At 37.3% G+C, this 16675-nt stretch overlaps 1 protein-coding gene across 2 annotated transcripts; it reads right to left on the reverse strand.

Moving 5' to 3' along the window:
• Positions 1 to 5042: 5042 nt before the first annotated feature.
• Positions 5043 to 12746, reverse strand: Llph (LLP homolog, long-term synaptic facilitation factor). Of its 2 annotated transcripts, none has more exons than XM_004861101.3 (3): positions 12644 to 12746; positions 11214 to 11428; positions 5043 to 7439 (listed from the first exon to the last, which is right to left on the reverse strand). In XM_004861101.3, exons 2-3 carry the CDS (start codon positions 11419 to 11421, stop codon positions 7261 to 7263), a joined length of 387 nt encoding a protein of 128 aa, XP_004861158.2. In that variant the 5' UTR covers positions 11422 to 11428; positions 12644 to 12746; the 3' UTR covers positions 5043 to 7260. The 2 variants fall into 2 exon arrangements, with proteins under 2 accessions (XP_004861158.2, XP_004861159.2); XM_004861102.4 differs by having other exon boundaries at positions 12665 to 12685.
• Between the last annotated feature and the right edge of the window lie 3929 nt (positions 12747 to 16675).

The following is a 16675-nucleotide window of genomic DNA, read 5'->3' on the forward strand; positions in this document are numbered from 1 at the left end:
GAAATGGAAAGGGTCCATTTTTTTGCTCTTTTAGTCTTTGTTTCCTGGAATTCTAAGTGCCAAGTCTGATATGCAATGCTTTGGTCCTGTTGGAGAGTTCCTGGTCAAAATAGTCAGCTGAAATTGCCCAGCAAAGACATTGCAAATGTTATCTTTCTCCAGTCTTCCACACATCCCAAACAAGTAGTCTCAGCCTACCAATCACTTGCCTTGCTAGAAATTGTGCAGATTTCTCCCTGGCACTGTAAGCTCAATGTGTACACTGATCTTTAATAACAAGGGTGGAAATTAACCATGGACTGGTGTCTTCCTCTACTGGTCACATCTTAGCATTTACTTTCAATTAAGAGTTATGTGGAAAAGATCTCCAGACCTGGGTGGTCCTGTAGCGCTTTGGTTCTAAGGAGTTGTGGTGAATTGATTAATGGGCAACTTGTAACGCCCAGCTGAAATGAATCACCGTGGTCTGGGCGTGGAGGATCCACCTGAAGACTGTTACCAGTAGCCATAAAAAGAGAACTGGAGGGGAAGATCTTGGTCTGATTTGCTAGGAGAAGCTTGCTACGGATGGTTTTCTTGCTGCAAACTAGGGTGTTCTCATCGGAGGAGGAGCTCGGGGCCTCGCTGTTGCTGGAAACTACTGCTGTTTTAGTCAGGGGAGCTCAGATCTTCACCGTGAGCATCGCTTCCTGGCTCCAGTGTGGATCCCTCAGCTTGGTGGCAGAAATCCTTCATTTCACCAGTGTAGATTTTTCTGGCTTCCACCACTGGCCTTTGAGCCTTCCTGGTGCAGATCCTCAATACAGAGAAGCATGACACATTTCTGTGGGCTCTACGCCACTGGCTGGACGCGAGGAGGACATTGCCTTGGACTCTAGGCCTTCAGCTGGACTTCTGTGGGAAACTGCTGGGATCTAGGTCCTCAGCTGAATCCTTCGGGTTTCTAGTGTGAGGTTAATCTCTTGCACTCCTTTGCATTTAAATCTTTGGGTAATTATCATAAAATAACCTTTTAAGTTGTGTGTCCTGTATTTAATGTATTCCCTTGCTGAATCTTTCTAACTACAACAGGACTAAAGAAGATTCTTCAGTTTTGATCTTTTAAACCCCATACCATGAGATGTGAGTGTAAGAAAGAAGAACAAAGGACTCAGGACCATTGGGTAGAATGACATTTAAGCTATCTTAATTAAATGGGCGTTGATCTCTCTCCTTGCCTCCTTCCATTTCTTTCTGTCATGCTTTGTTTCTCTTCCAGAGACAGTTCAGCAGCCTCTTTTCAATCCATACCTGACTTTAAGTAACATTCATATTCAGGAAGTTCTTCTTTATATTTAACCCAAATCCTTTCTGCTATAGTTAAAACCCATTTCCTCAGTGGAGATTTTGAACAGCTGGTTCCCATTCTCTCTATAGCAGCTCTTCTTAAAGATTCATAGACTTATAAAGGACATTCATACCAATCTCATCTAATACTTTCTTTTTAAGCATTTTCCAAGAATATATATATTTAATATATATATACATATATATTTAATATATATATACACATATATATATGTCAATAACCAACTTCCAGGCAATAGAGATCAGACTCATTGAGCACATTTCTATAGCATAAGAAAGGCAACAGCCTCTATCCAATAATTCAAGGGGGAAGAGGGCATAAGGGCAGTAGCTTTGTACTGCAGTTATTAAATACCTGCATTTGTGAAGATACTGCTAATTTGAAGTTTGGAACAGAGCAAAGACTAAAATGAGAACAAAGTGCTTATGTCTGAGTAGGGAAGCAGGTGGGAATGACCAATCTTTGGCCAACTGCCTACAACTCTGTGCAAGAATACCACTTTGTGGGAGCAAGGAGAGGCATTTTAGAATTTTGACAAATAACATCCAATGTTAGTCTCACGGTGAAATTTGTAACTGTCTTCTTCCCGTCACACATCTCAACTTTCTTCTCTACAGCATTTTTTAAAAAATCTGAAGCAATATAAAAGATCTTCAGCTGACTTGTAGGAGCAAATAACATATGTTCTTGAACATCTGTAGTTTTCCCAAGCTATTTTTTTCCATTATTGCCAAAAGAAAAGAAGTTTTGTGGAATGTTTCTCCACAGAGGAACAAGTCTATAATATTCCCTGATTACATATAAAAGACCCAAAATATTAGTTTATTAAAAGCAGCTTCAACCATTGCTTTACAAAGCAGTTCTCCAATGGAACAGATTTATGAAGTAACGGCCAAAAGGTATGCAGATCACAAGATCCATGACAAATGTACTTTATTACATGGATCAGAAATTCCATATGCACGAGCAGTTACTGTACAATGATACACAACACCCAACTAAGACCACTAAATGGCTGTGCTGATATTGAAAACTATAAGGACACAATGTGAGAGTGAGAAAGTGTTTCATAAGTTAGCATAATGCCAAGACAATTCATCACTTAGGAAATAAAATACACTCTGCATATTATAAACAATATATTATAAAGCTATGCCACTCTTTAAATTAAAATTTGAAAGTCTTTACCCTTCCCATTGTTTAAAGCAGATGTTTATAATGTTTTTCCATACTTTAATTTGGAACTTAGTTGAATGAATACCAGATTTAGTAACATTCACAAAATTATGATTACAGATTTTGTTATTTCCATCCAAAAAATTATATTTATGTCTACAATCATATAGTGCCAAACGACTGGATAGAGCAAAATAAGTACAATACATCTCAAACACAGCAACTTTCTACAGGGCATTGCTTGGCTGAAAAGCACTTTAACAGCTGTCAACATAAATTTCAATCACGGTATTTGAATCCATCCTGCTACATTCCAACCAAATGTCCAGCCAACTAGTCCAGCCTGAGCTTGGTGGGGGTGGGAGGGTGTGCTACTCCAGACCCTGTGGTTAGAAAGTTCCTCTTTAGATCATAGGTATGAATTCTACTCAACATAGCCTTTCTTACTATTTAATAGTTACACAGTTTTGGGTATTACCTCTTCAAACTGCTTCCTCTTCCGAAACTAGGGATAAGAATACTGACCCCACAACATTCTTTTACAGATTCAGTAATATATGTAAAGCATTTAGCAGAACATATATACTCTAAATGTCGGCTTTTGTGATATATCTACTATTATTCTATCAAATGAGTCTCATTTGACATCACATTGTATTTCCTCCCTGCTCTAAAATAGGTACAAAAGACCTTTGGCATTAAACTATGTAAATTTTGTTTCTTTTTGTAAGCAAGCCCCAAACCTGGTCTTGGCCATTCTGGCTGCCTAACAGGCCCCCGGGGACAGTCGGGTGGCCTCTGGCATGGTATAAGAATGGAGCAGGCCCTTCTCACCTCCAAACATTTTCTTGTACAACTGGCATGTTATCTGTTGCAGTGGTGTCTTTATATGACAGCTAATACAAAAGAATTGTATTTTGTGCCTCCCACAAATTTTAATCACTCTGCCAGGTGATGTCAGAAGTTAGTTACTTAGCTAATAAAATTAGCCATCTGCCAAATATCTGCATTTCAATTGTAGTATTTATAAATTTGGCAATTTCTTAAGATCTCTTTAATCCCTCCAATTTTATTCTGTGGCTAGCATCTTCACTAGTCTAACTACCCATCGTGAATGTCACCAGAACATTTCAGATGTTTGAATCAAGTCATCTATAGCCAGTAAATTATTCTTCATCTCTTAAAGATCATATTCCAAATATACAGATCCAAAGTTTGAAAACATCCAAATTTTTTAAGCAACAATATTGTGTGCATTTTATGTAGCATGTGAACTAGTGGGAAAAGACATGGCAGTGGATTAAAATGATAGAGCCAAAGCCACCACTAGTTTCTACCTTAGAGCTTCAACTATAGTTCACGTTTCTCTTGACTAGTCACTGACACTAATGATCATGGACTACACCTTTTCCTTTCCATTGACCAGACCATTCTTAACAAAGTGTTGCCTAGGAAAATCCAGTCTGGTTTAGGCTCAGAGGTTTGAGGGGTCTAGAAAGCATTTCTCTACTAAAATCTATTCTTTCTCTGATCCTGAGTCTCCATCAACCTAATCCATCATGGGTTGAACCATTATTTTTTGGTCCTATCCCCAAATTATCATTACTCTTGGCAGCTTTATACATCCTTGAGAGGCAGAATGGCATGGTAAGAAATGGACTACCTGAATTTGAATCCCAGATCTCCTGGCTCTAGTGATACGATTTGTTCACTTTGGTTGTATAGAAAATACTCATACCAATTCAAAGGATTGCTGAGTGGCTTAAATGAATTAATACTTTAAGAAATTTTAATTCTGTATTCTTAAACATTTTAAAATTTTGTTTCTCTAAACACAAAATATTACATTCCATTCCTAATACGATTTGGCTCAATGTAATTCCAAAAATGATTTGGTGCTTGAGCTCCCCCTGGCGGTTCTACAGTAACTCTCTGTATAACATCAGTCAAGTAAAAAGATGACAAATTTCAAAAAGATAGGTATTTATATACAACATTAAAGGAGTGTGCTATCCTTTTCAATTTATTAATCTTGAAGAATAAAGGGGAAAGGAATTTATCACATCCCTTCACTAGTTTTGGAACGCCAGTCTAAATTTCCTGCCCAAATCTGAGATGGGACAAATCCTGCTGTCAGCACAGTTCAGGAACTCAGTGCCCTGGACCTGTTCTCAACACAGAAGACAATTTTTGTTCAGTAGCTAATGTTCAAAAGGCTCTGACACTCCAGAACATGATTCCCAACAAAGTTTTGGGTAGTGTTTTATTAATTTTTAAATTAAATCCTGAATGGACAAATTTCATGATTGAACAAAATTCAGTGAACGTCCTAACATCACAGGCCCTGCTGAGAGAACAAAGCTTTCACGTCTGGAGTTGAATTAAATGGCCATACAAAATGTGAATAGATACCTGGCCCTGGTCTTGCACTTCAATTCAAAGAAAACCCAGTTGGAAAATATCTGACAATGCCAAAATTTAAATGAGTGTCAAGTGCATAACATCATTACACAATTCCTGAGATGAAATATGATTTTATTATTGTCAGTGGCTTAGACAGTAACATTTTACTTTATGAATAAACATTTATGTACCCACTTATCCCTCATGAAAGCTATGATTACTCACAATTATGCCAAAACAGACTGCAAATGACATCTTTCAAATTACATCTTGTTTTTTGCAATGCAGGGAATCGATGCTAGGACCTCATGTGTGCAAGGCAGGATTTGTGCAAATGAGCTACATCCTTAACCTTTTCTTAGCTTGTTTTCAGAAAATTTAATAAAATTATTCACTAACTTTTCAAAGAACTGAGTAAATTGAGAAAATCTATTATGTTAAAATAATTTCAATATTTTATTGGCATTTAATTTTATAGATTCCAATCTCCCATAGGGTTTGAGTTATCCTGATTACCTGTATTGTGCCCCAGTATAGTAGTGTTTGTGTGGCACAAAGTTTGTGACCTCATGGCCAAGTGACTCTATTTTAATACATTTCACCTTTAGTTGGTTTTCCTGTGTAGTAAATATCCTGCTCTGAGCAGATATATAGCTCTCAGCTCTAAAAGGATACTTTGTTTTGTTCCCTGTGTTTCTAAGATCGGTGAAAATTCTTGACACACAGTAGATACTGTGAATTTAGATAATCTAAGTCAAATTTCACAGGGAATGCTAAATTTAGATGGTTTAACTAAAATTAAATGAGTGAAATTAGCAAATCACAAGACGGACTTAATTACAACTACAGTGGTATTTTTGTTTGGTTTGGGGGAGGGTCTTGGGTTTTTTGACACAGGGTCTCACTTCATAGTGCAGGCTGGCCTTGAACTCATAGCAACCCTCCTGCCTCAGGTGGAGCTACAGGCCTGCACCACCATGCCCAACTACAGTGATATCTTGGTAGTGATCTTTAATTTGTTCCAGGAGGCAACTAGTACCAAAAACAAGTTCCAAATTGTTTTGGCTGGAAAGAGTAGTCATAAAGCAAGTGATATCAACAAGTTGTAGCTTGTATATGTAGTACTGGTACAATATTTTCATATCAGAATGCATCCTAGTACCAAATTCAGCAAGTTTCAAAGCTGTTGAGTAACAAGGCAGGACTATAATTTCACTGTAGCAACAGCATTCCAATAGCATACTATTCTATTTCTCAGAGAACTAGTATCAGAGTCAAAGTTGAGTAAGCCTCATTAGTTCTAGATCTCTTCATAAAACTATTATTTATACTAAGCTAATACTTCCTGTGAATCTTTGACTATACAGCACTTCCCACAAAATTTTTTTTTTTTTTTGGTACTGGGGATCGAACTCTGGACCTTGCACTTGTGAGGCAGGCGCCAGAACCACTGAGCTAAATCCCCGGCCCTATTTTTTTTTTTTTTTTTGAGACAGGGTCTCACTATTAATTCAGGCTGGCCTTGAACTCATGGTGATCCTCCTGCCTCAGCCTCCTGAGAGCTACGATTACAGGCATGCACCACGATACCTGGACACAAATACATTTTTAAACCAATCATCTGAAGAAACAGATTCTGAAGAAGTCTCTGAGAAATACTGCATTATATTATTTCAGGCTACAGTGAAATACTATATTATTTAGGTTAACACTGAAGAATATTAAGCTTCTAGGAAAAACTGAAAGATTCTAATTTCCTAGAAAATACACTGATTTGTGTTTATTAGCATTCTAAAATTTATATGAAGAATTGGGTGTTCTCTAGTACGAGAGAAGTTCAGGAATATAAAAAAGATCAAACTTCACAATCTACACACAAAGTATCTTTTATTCCGAATTATACAAAATCAAAACTCCAAACAAGTACTGCTTATGAGATCTACTATTGTATTTTTAAATATGACTACATCATAGCTTTTTTTAAATGAGTTCACTCAAATTTTTGTCAGTATATCATTTACTTTACTGACTATAATTACCAAGTTGTAAAAACAATTACAACCATGTTAATATTTCACAGGATTTTGATGTCTGATAAGACCTGAATATTGGTCAATTTCCAACTAAAACATCAATACAGCTCTTATCCAAAGAAAACACTGTATTCAATTTCCCAAAACAAATTATTTTGAATTTGAAGTGAAAAAAGGCCAAGTTAAAATATGAACAGAAAGAGTTTTCATTTAGTAGGATCTGAAATCAATGTGTACTTTCTAATCAAACATTTCTCCCACTTGGCATTTCTACCACGTGACATTTCTATTTTTCAGGGTCTACCAGGCCAAACCCTTTGCTGCCTTTGCTGCTTTTGCTTTGCTTTTCCCGTGTCTTCTGTCTCGTTTTGCCTTCAGCCTTTTTCTCTGCCTCTGGTTCATCCATACTGGGTACTGTCCATTCTGGTCCAGAAGAGTCTTTTTGTTTCTCTTTATCTCAATCTCCATTTCCATGTCATCTGAATTTAAAAAAAAAAAAGGAAAAATCATTAACATTCATGTTTAAAAACACCAATCCTGTGAAAGCCCACGAATGCCCTGAGTACATCAGAATTGAAAGTACAGTACTGACTGAAACTACAGAAGAAAAAACCCTGGTTTTATGGAATATTCTTTGTCACTGAAAAATTCTTACAGCAAATTCAGTGCAATCAGATAATCCTGTCATGTCTTCCTACAACCATGAAAGATATAAAAAATGTTTGTGAGTAACTAAGGACACCATCTGTTTACTCACTGAGAAACTTAATGAAGACTGTTGTCCCAAATGTCCTTTGGAATAATAAAGTTAAACAGGAAATATTTGGGATGTACAGTATAGTTTTGAGTTACTGCATCAGTAGGTAACATATGGCTCTGAGCATATGTGAGTTGTAAGAGCACCTCTCATACTGATTCCTTGGGTTAAATAAGATCGTTGAGGCACTAAGAGGTGCACTCATACTTTTCATGGGCAGGACTTAGAAGTGAATGAACTAATTAAAAATCACTGTCCATTTCTTGTGAACTTGAACTAAATTTTTAAAAATATATTTGTATTCTTTCTGTACTGGAGACTGAACCCAGAGCATTGTAAGCAAGCATTCTACCACTGAGCTATAGCCCCAGCCCTTTTTATTGTTTTGAGAAAGGATCTTGCTAAGTTCTCAAGTTGGCCCTGAACTTGTAATCCTCCTGTCGCAGGCCTTGAGTAGCTAGGATTATAGGCATGTGCCACCATGCCTGACTTAAATTTTAACTATATTCTAATGAACTTAGAATAAATTCCTAATGAGCTCAGTGGTGTGGTCAGCAGCAAGGTTGTGATGACAGAGATGAGAAGACAACAGAGAAGAAAGATCTAGACAACTGCTGAGGCTGCTATACACCTATCCAGATAACATCTAGTGACCCACTTGTATTGACAGAGGATTTGGCAGAAAGTTCTCTGCAAACATGCTGTGGCATACCTATGACCAACCTTATCTACTGGGAAAGAACATGCCCAGAATGTCCTTCCCTGGGACCTAAGCCTGACATACAAGATCTACTATTATCTTTACTACCTGACATTGTATTATTAGTCATCACTGTTTCCACACTGCCTAAACAGTGCCAGTGCGTAATAGCCACTTAGTAACAAGTTGTTGAGTGATTATTTTAGGTCTTCTAGTTACCGGGGATATCATGGTCCATAAATGCTCCTTGCCCTCATGGAATTTATAACATTCAGTCAAGGGAGATTAACAGAAGAAAAAAAGAAAGAAAATTTCAGCTTGTGGTAAGTGGTTTTTACAAATGTACTGGAACTAGACCAGACTAAGACTTGGTAGGCTCTGAAAGCATGCTAATTTTAAAATCAGCCAAAGGACTTGAACACTTTTCTCTAAAGAAGATAAAGCCAGTAAGTATATGAGAAAATGTTCACCATTACTAGGTATTAGGCAAATCAGAATCAAGAGATACTGCTTTAGACCTAGGAAGATGGCTATAATAAAAAAGTATGGGAAATAACCATTAGCAAAGGTGTAAAGAAAACAGAACCCTCCTACATTGCAGGCAGAAACATAAAATGGTGTAGCTGATGTGGAAAACAGTAAATAAAGGATTAGCATATGACCCAGCCACTTCATTCTTTTTTTTTTTTTTTCCCCAGGTACCAGAGCTTGAACTCGGGTCCTTGTGCTTGCGCAGCAGGCAGTGAAACCACTGAGCTAAATCCCCAGCCCAACTTCATTCTTAAGTATATACCCAGAAAAACTGAAACAGGTATTCAAGCAAAAACTTGTACAAAAATGTTCACAGTAGCACAGTTCACAACTCAGAAGTTGGTAGCAACTCAAATGCCTATCAATTAATGGATAAAATGTGATATATAAAATGACCTATTTTCAACCTTAAAAGGGAAGTACTGAAAATGCTACATACAATGTGGGTGAACCTCAAAAATATTATGCTAAGTAAAAAAGGTAAGGCACAGAAGATCACATATTACAGCATGTGATTGATTTATGACATGCAAAATAAGCAAACTGAGACAAAAAAACACATTACCAACTGGCAGAGACCAAAGCAAATTGAGAGACAAAAAAGCACATTACCAACTGGCAGAGATCAAGGGTTGGAGGAAGGTGGAGACTGTTTAGTAGGCAGGGCTTCCTTTTAGGGTGATGAAAATGTTTTGGAACTAGACGTGATGGCTGCATAACACTGTGAGCATACTAAATGGGGCTGAACTGTACACAATAATTTTGTATTACATGAATTGCCTCAACAACAAAAAATAGAGTAAATGGGCAGGAGTGGCATGAATGTGAAAAAAGGAAGACAGAAAGCAAAAGCAAGTGTTTCAAAAGTTTCCAAGAACTAAAATAAAGCAGATTGAGAGAAACGTGTGCTCAAGGGAAAAATTTTTCTTTTTTTTTTAAAATGGGACATCTCAGAATACATTTATGCTGCTGAGAATGACCCAGCAGAATACTGATAAGAAAGACACATGTAATTACAGCCCTTGAGAATGCAATAGAAGATTCAAAACAAGTGGAGAATCTAACCTTTGAGAGATTAATAAAAGAGGGAAAACAGACTACACATTTAAATTCTTATAGTGTGTGGTAAGGGAAAGATGAGACTATTTCTACTTTCTTTTTTCTTTTTTTTTTTGGTACTGGGGATCGAACTTGGGTCCTTGCGCTTGTGCAGCAGGCGGTGAAACCACTGAGCTAAATCCCTGGCAAATACAGTACTTTTTTTTTTTTTTTTTTGGTACCGGGGCTCGAACTCGGGTCCTTGCGCTTGTGCAGCAGGTGACGAAACCACTGAGCTAAATCCCCAGCCCAAGACTATTTCTATTGATCGTCTCTAAATTTTAAAGAAACTGAATTTAAGAGAGGTTTTTTTTTTTTTTTCATTTTTAGTAGAATGAGATGAGAGAATTGGAATGGAAAAATTTTTTAGTCATTTTGAAAAATAGAAAAGTCAACTTCTGGAATTGGAAAGTTGAACAATACTGTTCTCTTCTTTGACTATACGACACCAAATAAATATGTCTATTTTAAGGCCCTCACTTAATTTAGCTTCCTAGGGCCGGGGATTTAGCTCAGTGGTTTCGCCGCCTGCTGCACAAGAGCAAGGACCTGAGTACGATACCTGGCACCAAAAAAAAAAAAAAAAAAGAAACAAAAAAATAAAAAGTGATACTTAATTTAGCTTCCTACCAAACTGATACATTAGGATGTGAAAACTAATAAGCCTTTTCCTCTGCTAAAACCAGCACTATATCCTGTCTCCAACTTTGGACTATGACTAAGATACAAAAGTTCTTAGTTTGACAAAATCAAATGCAGTAAAACTCTGGGACTTTCAGGGTAACAAGAACATAGGACTTATAGACCAGAATGGAAACTAGACCTTGCAAAGAATAAAATGACCTCTTTCTATCTGCCCAGACTCTGAATTGTCTACCTTTCCAGTCAGGGCATGCTTAGGTTTTTATCTATTCCTGATATACTCAGGCTACTATGAAGACCCTTCTGAATAATCCAAAACATCCCTGGTCAAATGAACTGGATTTTAAACAATTTAGAACAGATTCTCTCATAGCACTATATGCCTTCGAAGAATAAATACGTGGGCATTTCTGCTGTGTAGAGGAGAATATGTGGAGATGGATAGAGGAAAATCACAAAAGGAAAAAGAATCGTAAAAGGAAACTGATAAAATTGGGCTATTTTTAATGAAGCATATAAAATTACCTTTTTCGTCATCATTCGCCACACAGTCCATTTTCTCTTGGCATTGGTTAGGTACCACCACAGTTGCTATCTCCCGAACATCTTTCATTAAAACATCGCAGTCTACTTTGAGAATATTTTTAAGTCTGTTGAGCTCCTTTGGCGCATTCTTTTTTCTCTTTTCAGCACGCATTTTTCTTTTCCACTTACTCCGTAAACTTTTAGCCATGTTTTACCTGGCAGTTAACAAAAGCAAATTATTATAATAAAAGGCAAATCCTCGGAAAATCAGGTCAGTGGGTATCTTTACAAAACAGGTATTAATGGAGGGTGAACTCTTCACTGTGTTCAATATCTATGGTAAATTAATGTGCCACTTACGTGAGGATCAATATGGAACATGCAGCCATTAAATAACAAGAATGGCAAATCAAACTACCTCGGGCAATGGCAAACCATACATCTTGCCAATTCTGAAAGCTAGTTTTATAAGTTGCAGAAATAAAATTTCCCTCAAAATTCAAGGACTGTCATGTCCTTATATTTATGTAACAGTTTACAATTTACAAAATAATTTTTATAAAATCATTTAATGCACTGTTTCTCATTCACCCACTCAAGCCAATCCAACTACCTTAAATGTATCTATTTCCATTCTTGCTTTCTCTCCACTTCCAGTCCCAACACTGAATCTTTCACAAAGGGGTTAGTGTGAACACTGTCTTTTAAAAAATTTTTAACGACTTCTCCCCTCATATATCGCAGATCTAAAAGGCTGAGATCTGTCCTCTGCTTCCTTCAATTCTCACTGTTCCCCCTCCTTACCCCCTTACCACCAACATCTGTTAAAAGTCCAACTACGTTCACTTCAATGTCCTGACATTTGCTGTTCCTATGCCTGGAAACTGCTCTTCCCAAGGCTTGGTACCTTTCAGTACCTCAAAGTACATCGCTGAGCCCTGCACGTTCCCGCCCTGCTTAATGTGTGTTATAACCTGAAGCTATTTTGTCACTTTCGATGGACTGTAGGCTCCATGAAGGCAGAGGTTAAGCAGCTCTTGTTCACTGTTGGATCCCTCAGTGCACAGGACTCTGCATAAAGGATAAAATTTTGTTGCCTAGATAATTAGCCGGAAACCATATTCTGATCGCGCGTAATCACAAAACTGTGTGCCTTGCTCTAAAATGATCCAAACCCTGCGGGAAGTGTTGCAGTACACAACTCCGAGAAGCAAAGTTAACCTCAGCGGGACTGAATGACAAGGAACGCCTCCATTTTACACAAAGAAGTCAGAGGGCAGCCCCTACCAGGGACTTTCGCTCTTGACAGTCCTGAATTTTCAAACCCGAGGTCAAACTTGGCCGAAAGAAAATCGGGGCTTGAGAAGAACTTCTCTGAGTGGCAGGGGAGAGCTCAAAGTCTCACTAGATTCAGGAGGAACGGAACTCACCGGAGAAACGAGTATGCTCACCGAAAAGAACACACGCCAACCGGAAGTCCCCACACTTCCTCTTTCCTGCCAAGGCAGGCGCAAGGCACGCCGGTACGTCAGAGAAAGCCTTGAGAGGCGGGGTCTCTGGAGCCAGTCGCTGGCGCGCCTTTCGCCTTTGGTGTGCGCGTCCACCTTTGAGCGTGGCTGGACTCTTACAGGTGTAAGAAGTCGGATTTGGAGAATGCAAAAGAGTGTTTCAGGGTCAGGCTGCAGGTAGGCAGGTAGGTAGGTAGGTCCCGAACGCAGGAGGGATACCCCTGAAACTCTTGTCACAAGGAGTGAACCCGGCCAGGGAACCCTCCCTGTCAGATAAGGCAATAAGAGCCCACCTGTCCAACCCCAGGCCAGACTCAGTCACCCAATAATCTTGGATTTGCTTAGAGCTAATCATCCTGGATGATCAGTTTATTTAAAGCCTGGACATTTTCTCATCCCAGTTGTACGTACACATTAAATACGTGCAGCTTAGTATAACAAATCTCAAAGCTGTTACTAAAAACGTAATTATTCCTATCCCAAAGAAAAGTTTAAAGGATCAAAGAAGATCTTTTAAGAAGAGTTTAAAATGATCAAACTATTCCAGTTTAACCAATGTTTACCTATCTGAACACTTATATACCACTCTACTAAGCCTAAGAAGTAGGTTTGTTCTAAGGTCACAAATAGCATTATTTTACATATGCTTCTAATAACATAGGCCTGTTTGCTTGCTTTTTTTTTCTCTTTGTGGTGCCTGGTGTAGAACCAAGGGCTACATACATGCTGGGCAAGTAGTCTACCAATAAGTCACACTCCTACCTCCTTGCATAGGCTTTAAAACCACACAATTCTGTGTTGTAATTCTTGGCTCCAACACCTGCGCATGAGACAAGTGAATAATGAATGTCTTAGATCTTAGATTTCCTTGTCCCTATGGTGATGATACAATCTCATTGACCCTAGATAGGTGATGAGAGCAACAAATGGTAGCACTTTTTCTGTATTGTAGATTCAAAAGTATAGCTGACCAGTGCTATTTGCAAGCAGTGTCTCCTAGAGACTTTAAATATGTACTAAAAAGCAAGAAAAGAATTGTCTTTAGTGATGGCCTAGTAAATTCCTTTCTGGCTGATAGTAAAGAGATTTCTTTGTGAGACAATTTGTGATTACCTTTTTTTCTTTAAATCTCTGTCTTTTAAGAAACCATAATATGGAAATTACTGAATTCAGAATACTGTGCATTTTTAAAAACAGGCTGAAAAATTCAGTCTTTCAAATTAGAATGTGGCCACCTATCCCCAAAAATGTGTTTATGTATATTGCATTTTAAATTAGAAAATGTTCTCTTTCAGATAGTTCAAATTGACTACAAGAAGCTTAATATGCTAGCCCAAAACTTTTCACCAGAAAATCTGGCACCAAAAAAAAAAAAAATCCTATTATGAAAATATCATAGTGTTAAATGCCACAAATTCAACATTACAAATACCTTTAAAAGCTGGATCATGGGCTAATTATTGAATAAAGAATTTTTTCATTATGTCCCTCACCAATTTGTATGAAAGTACTGTAGTTCTAACACAATTAAATGATCTTAATATATTTTTTGAATTTTTTTATTGGTTGACCTTAGTATATGTAAAATCCTTAATCTACTCATTCATGCTTTCCAGTATATACTCTATAATAGGCATTTTGATGAATATACAAAGGTCATGGAAACCAAATGACTGTGTTTGGAAAACTTTAACCTCTGATGGAAGAATAAGGTTTAAAGTTCCCCTCTTCAGAGCTGGAAGAAAGTGATGGAACTAAAGGCATTGAGGGTAGTGCTAGAAATTGACAGGCAGCCAACTGATTACCCATCTATAAAGCCCTGGTAGCCTACTAGAACCAGCCAGTGAGTGGGGGCCCTGCAGCCAGGCCTCTCCGTGGAATTTGTGATATGCACTGTGGCTTAATAAGGAATAGGAAGATTTCTGAAATTCGGGTGGTGACCCATATTATCAATCCTGTAGATGATGGGGACTTCAAAGCTCTACAAAGATAAAAGTAAAAAGAATCTAATCCTGGCTGCTCCAAAAAGGCCTGTGGCTAGCTGCAGACATCACTAATCCTCAGACTGCATTTAAGTGGATAGAAGCCATGTTTGAGGCCTGCAAAGAAAAAAAGGTGAATACATACGGCTCACTGCATGTTTTCACAAATGACACTCAATATATACAAAAGTTTTCAGATTCCACTCTTCTCTCCTTTTCCTGCCACCATTCTGGCTGTTTGTTCTTTGCATACTAAGCAGCCTGTTGCTCTGTCCAAGTCCTGCTAGTCCACTTTTCAAAAATTTTCTCAAATTTTTATAGTTATACATTTACGTGATATAAAAAATCGAAGTTGTAATGCCCTCATAGCCAGTAATTTTCTCATTATACTCTCTACTTATGCAAACTCTCATGTCTGTAGCAGGATACATGCAAGATGTACAGAGTAGCACTGACAGTAAAAAGGAAGAGCCATATAAAATTCATTGGCTGAAAAATGTATGATTGTGGTTCATTTATAAAATAGAATATTTATATCAGTACTTTTCAAACATTTTGGTCCTGAGATCACTTTATACCCAACAATTATGACACATATCAAAAATTAAACATGAGGTAACCCACTTTCCGGTTCCCCTTCTGTCTCTCTTAGACAGAAGCTATCTTTCTCTCAATAAATTTTTCCTACTCTTAAAAAAAAACCTTTTTTTTGGAGATGTAAGTCATCAAAACGGATAAACTTGTTAGATAACATTATAAAAAATATATTTCTTAAACATAAAAGAATGTCATTCTTACATTTTTAAAATGTCATGTTTTTATTTTTAGTCAATTCATTCTATTCTACATTTGAATTGAAAATAATATTAACTATGTACTTAGTTTATATATCTATCTCATTTTATTCTTTTAACAACCCAATGAGTTATTATTATTCCCATTATAAAAATCAGGCAAAAGGGCCAGGGATTTAGCTCAGTGGTTCTGCCAGCTGCCTCACAAGCGCAGGGTCCCAAGTTCGATCTCCAGTACCAAAGGAAAAGAAAAATTAGGCAAAAGACCTAAATAAAGCAGGCTGAGTAACTTGCCAGTTAGTTGCATATTAAGAATTATAACCTAGATACTATACCTAGATCACTATACTACATAACATTTGACTGTATTGCTTCCTGCAACTGGGTGATTATTAAGCAAAGGATTGATGATCTAAAAGTCACTAGAGACTAAATCTATACTACTAATTTATTTTAATAGCTGGAAAATGATGCTTAGTGAGTCAAAACAGCTGACTTGTATCCCCTAAAAATTCATATGATGAAGTCTTAACCTCAGAATGTGAATAAGGAATTTTAGATTAAATCACTAAAGATAAATGATGTTGTAAAGGGGTAATTAAGGAAAAATGAAGTCATTAAGGTGAGCCCTCATCAAATATAACTGATTTCCTTGTTAGAAGGAATTTGGACATAAAGTGAAAGACCAGGTAAAGACAGCAAGAAGACATCCATCTACAAGCCAAGGAAAGGGGCTTCAGGAAAAAAAAAACATGTCTAACAATACATCGATCTTGGACTCCCAGCCTCTAGAACTGTGAGAAATAAATTCCTGTTGTTTAAGCCATTTGTCTATGGGTATGTCAGCCCTAGCACACTAATATAGTTGTCCCCACTTATCTGTGCGGATATATTCCAATACCCCAGTGGATGCCTGAAACCACAGAAGTACCAAACCCTATCTATACTATGTTTTTTCCTATACATGCACACTTATGATAAAGCTTAATGTATAAATTAAGCATAGTTAAGAGATTAACAAAAAATAATTATAAAATAAGAGTGATTATAACTAATAACTATATTCCAATAAAAGTTATATGAATGTGGTATCTCAAAATATTGTACTGTATGTACTCTTCTTGTGAAATGAAATGATATAAAGCTTATGAGATGAGATGAAATGTGAATGACAGGCA

This window comes from Heterocephalus glaber, unplaced genomic scaffold, assembly GCF_053883595.1.
Source record: "Heterocephalus glaber isolate CG9 unplaced genomic scaffold, H.glaber_assembly_v1.0 deba00001569, whole genome shotgun sequence".
In the NCBI taxonomy this organism is placed as follows: Eukaryota; Metazoa; Chordata; class Mammalia; order Rodentia; family Bathyergidae; genus Heterocephalus; species Heterocephalus glaber.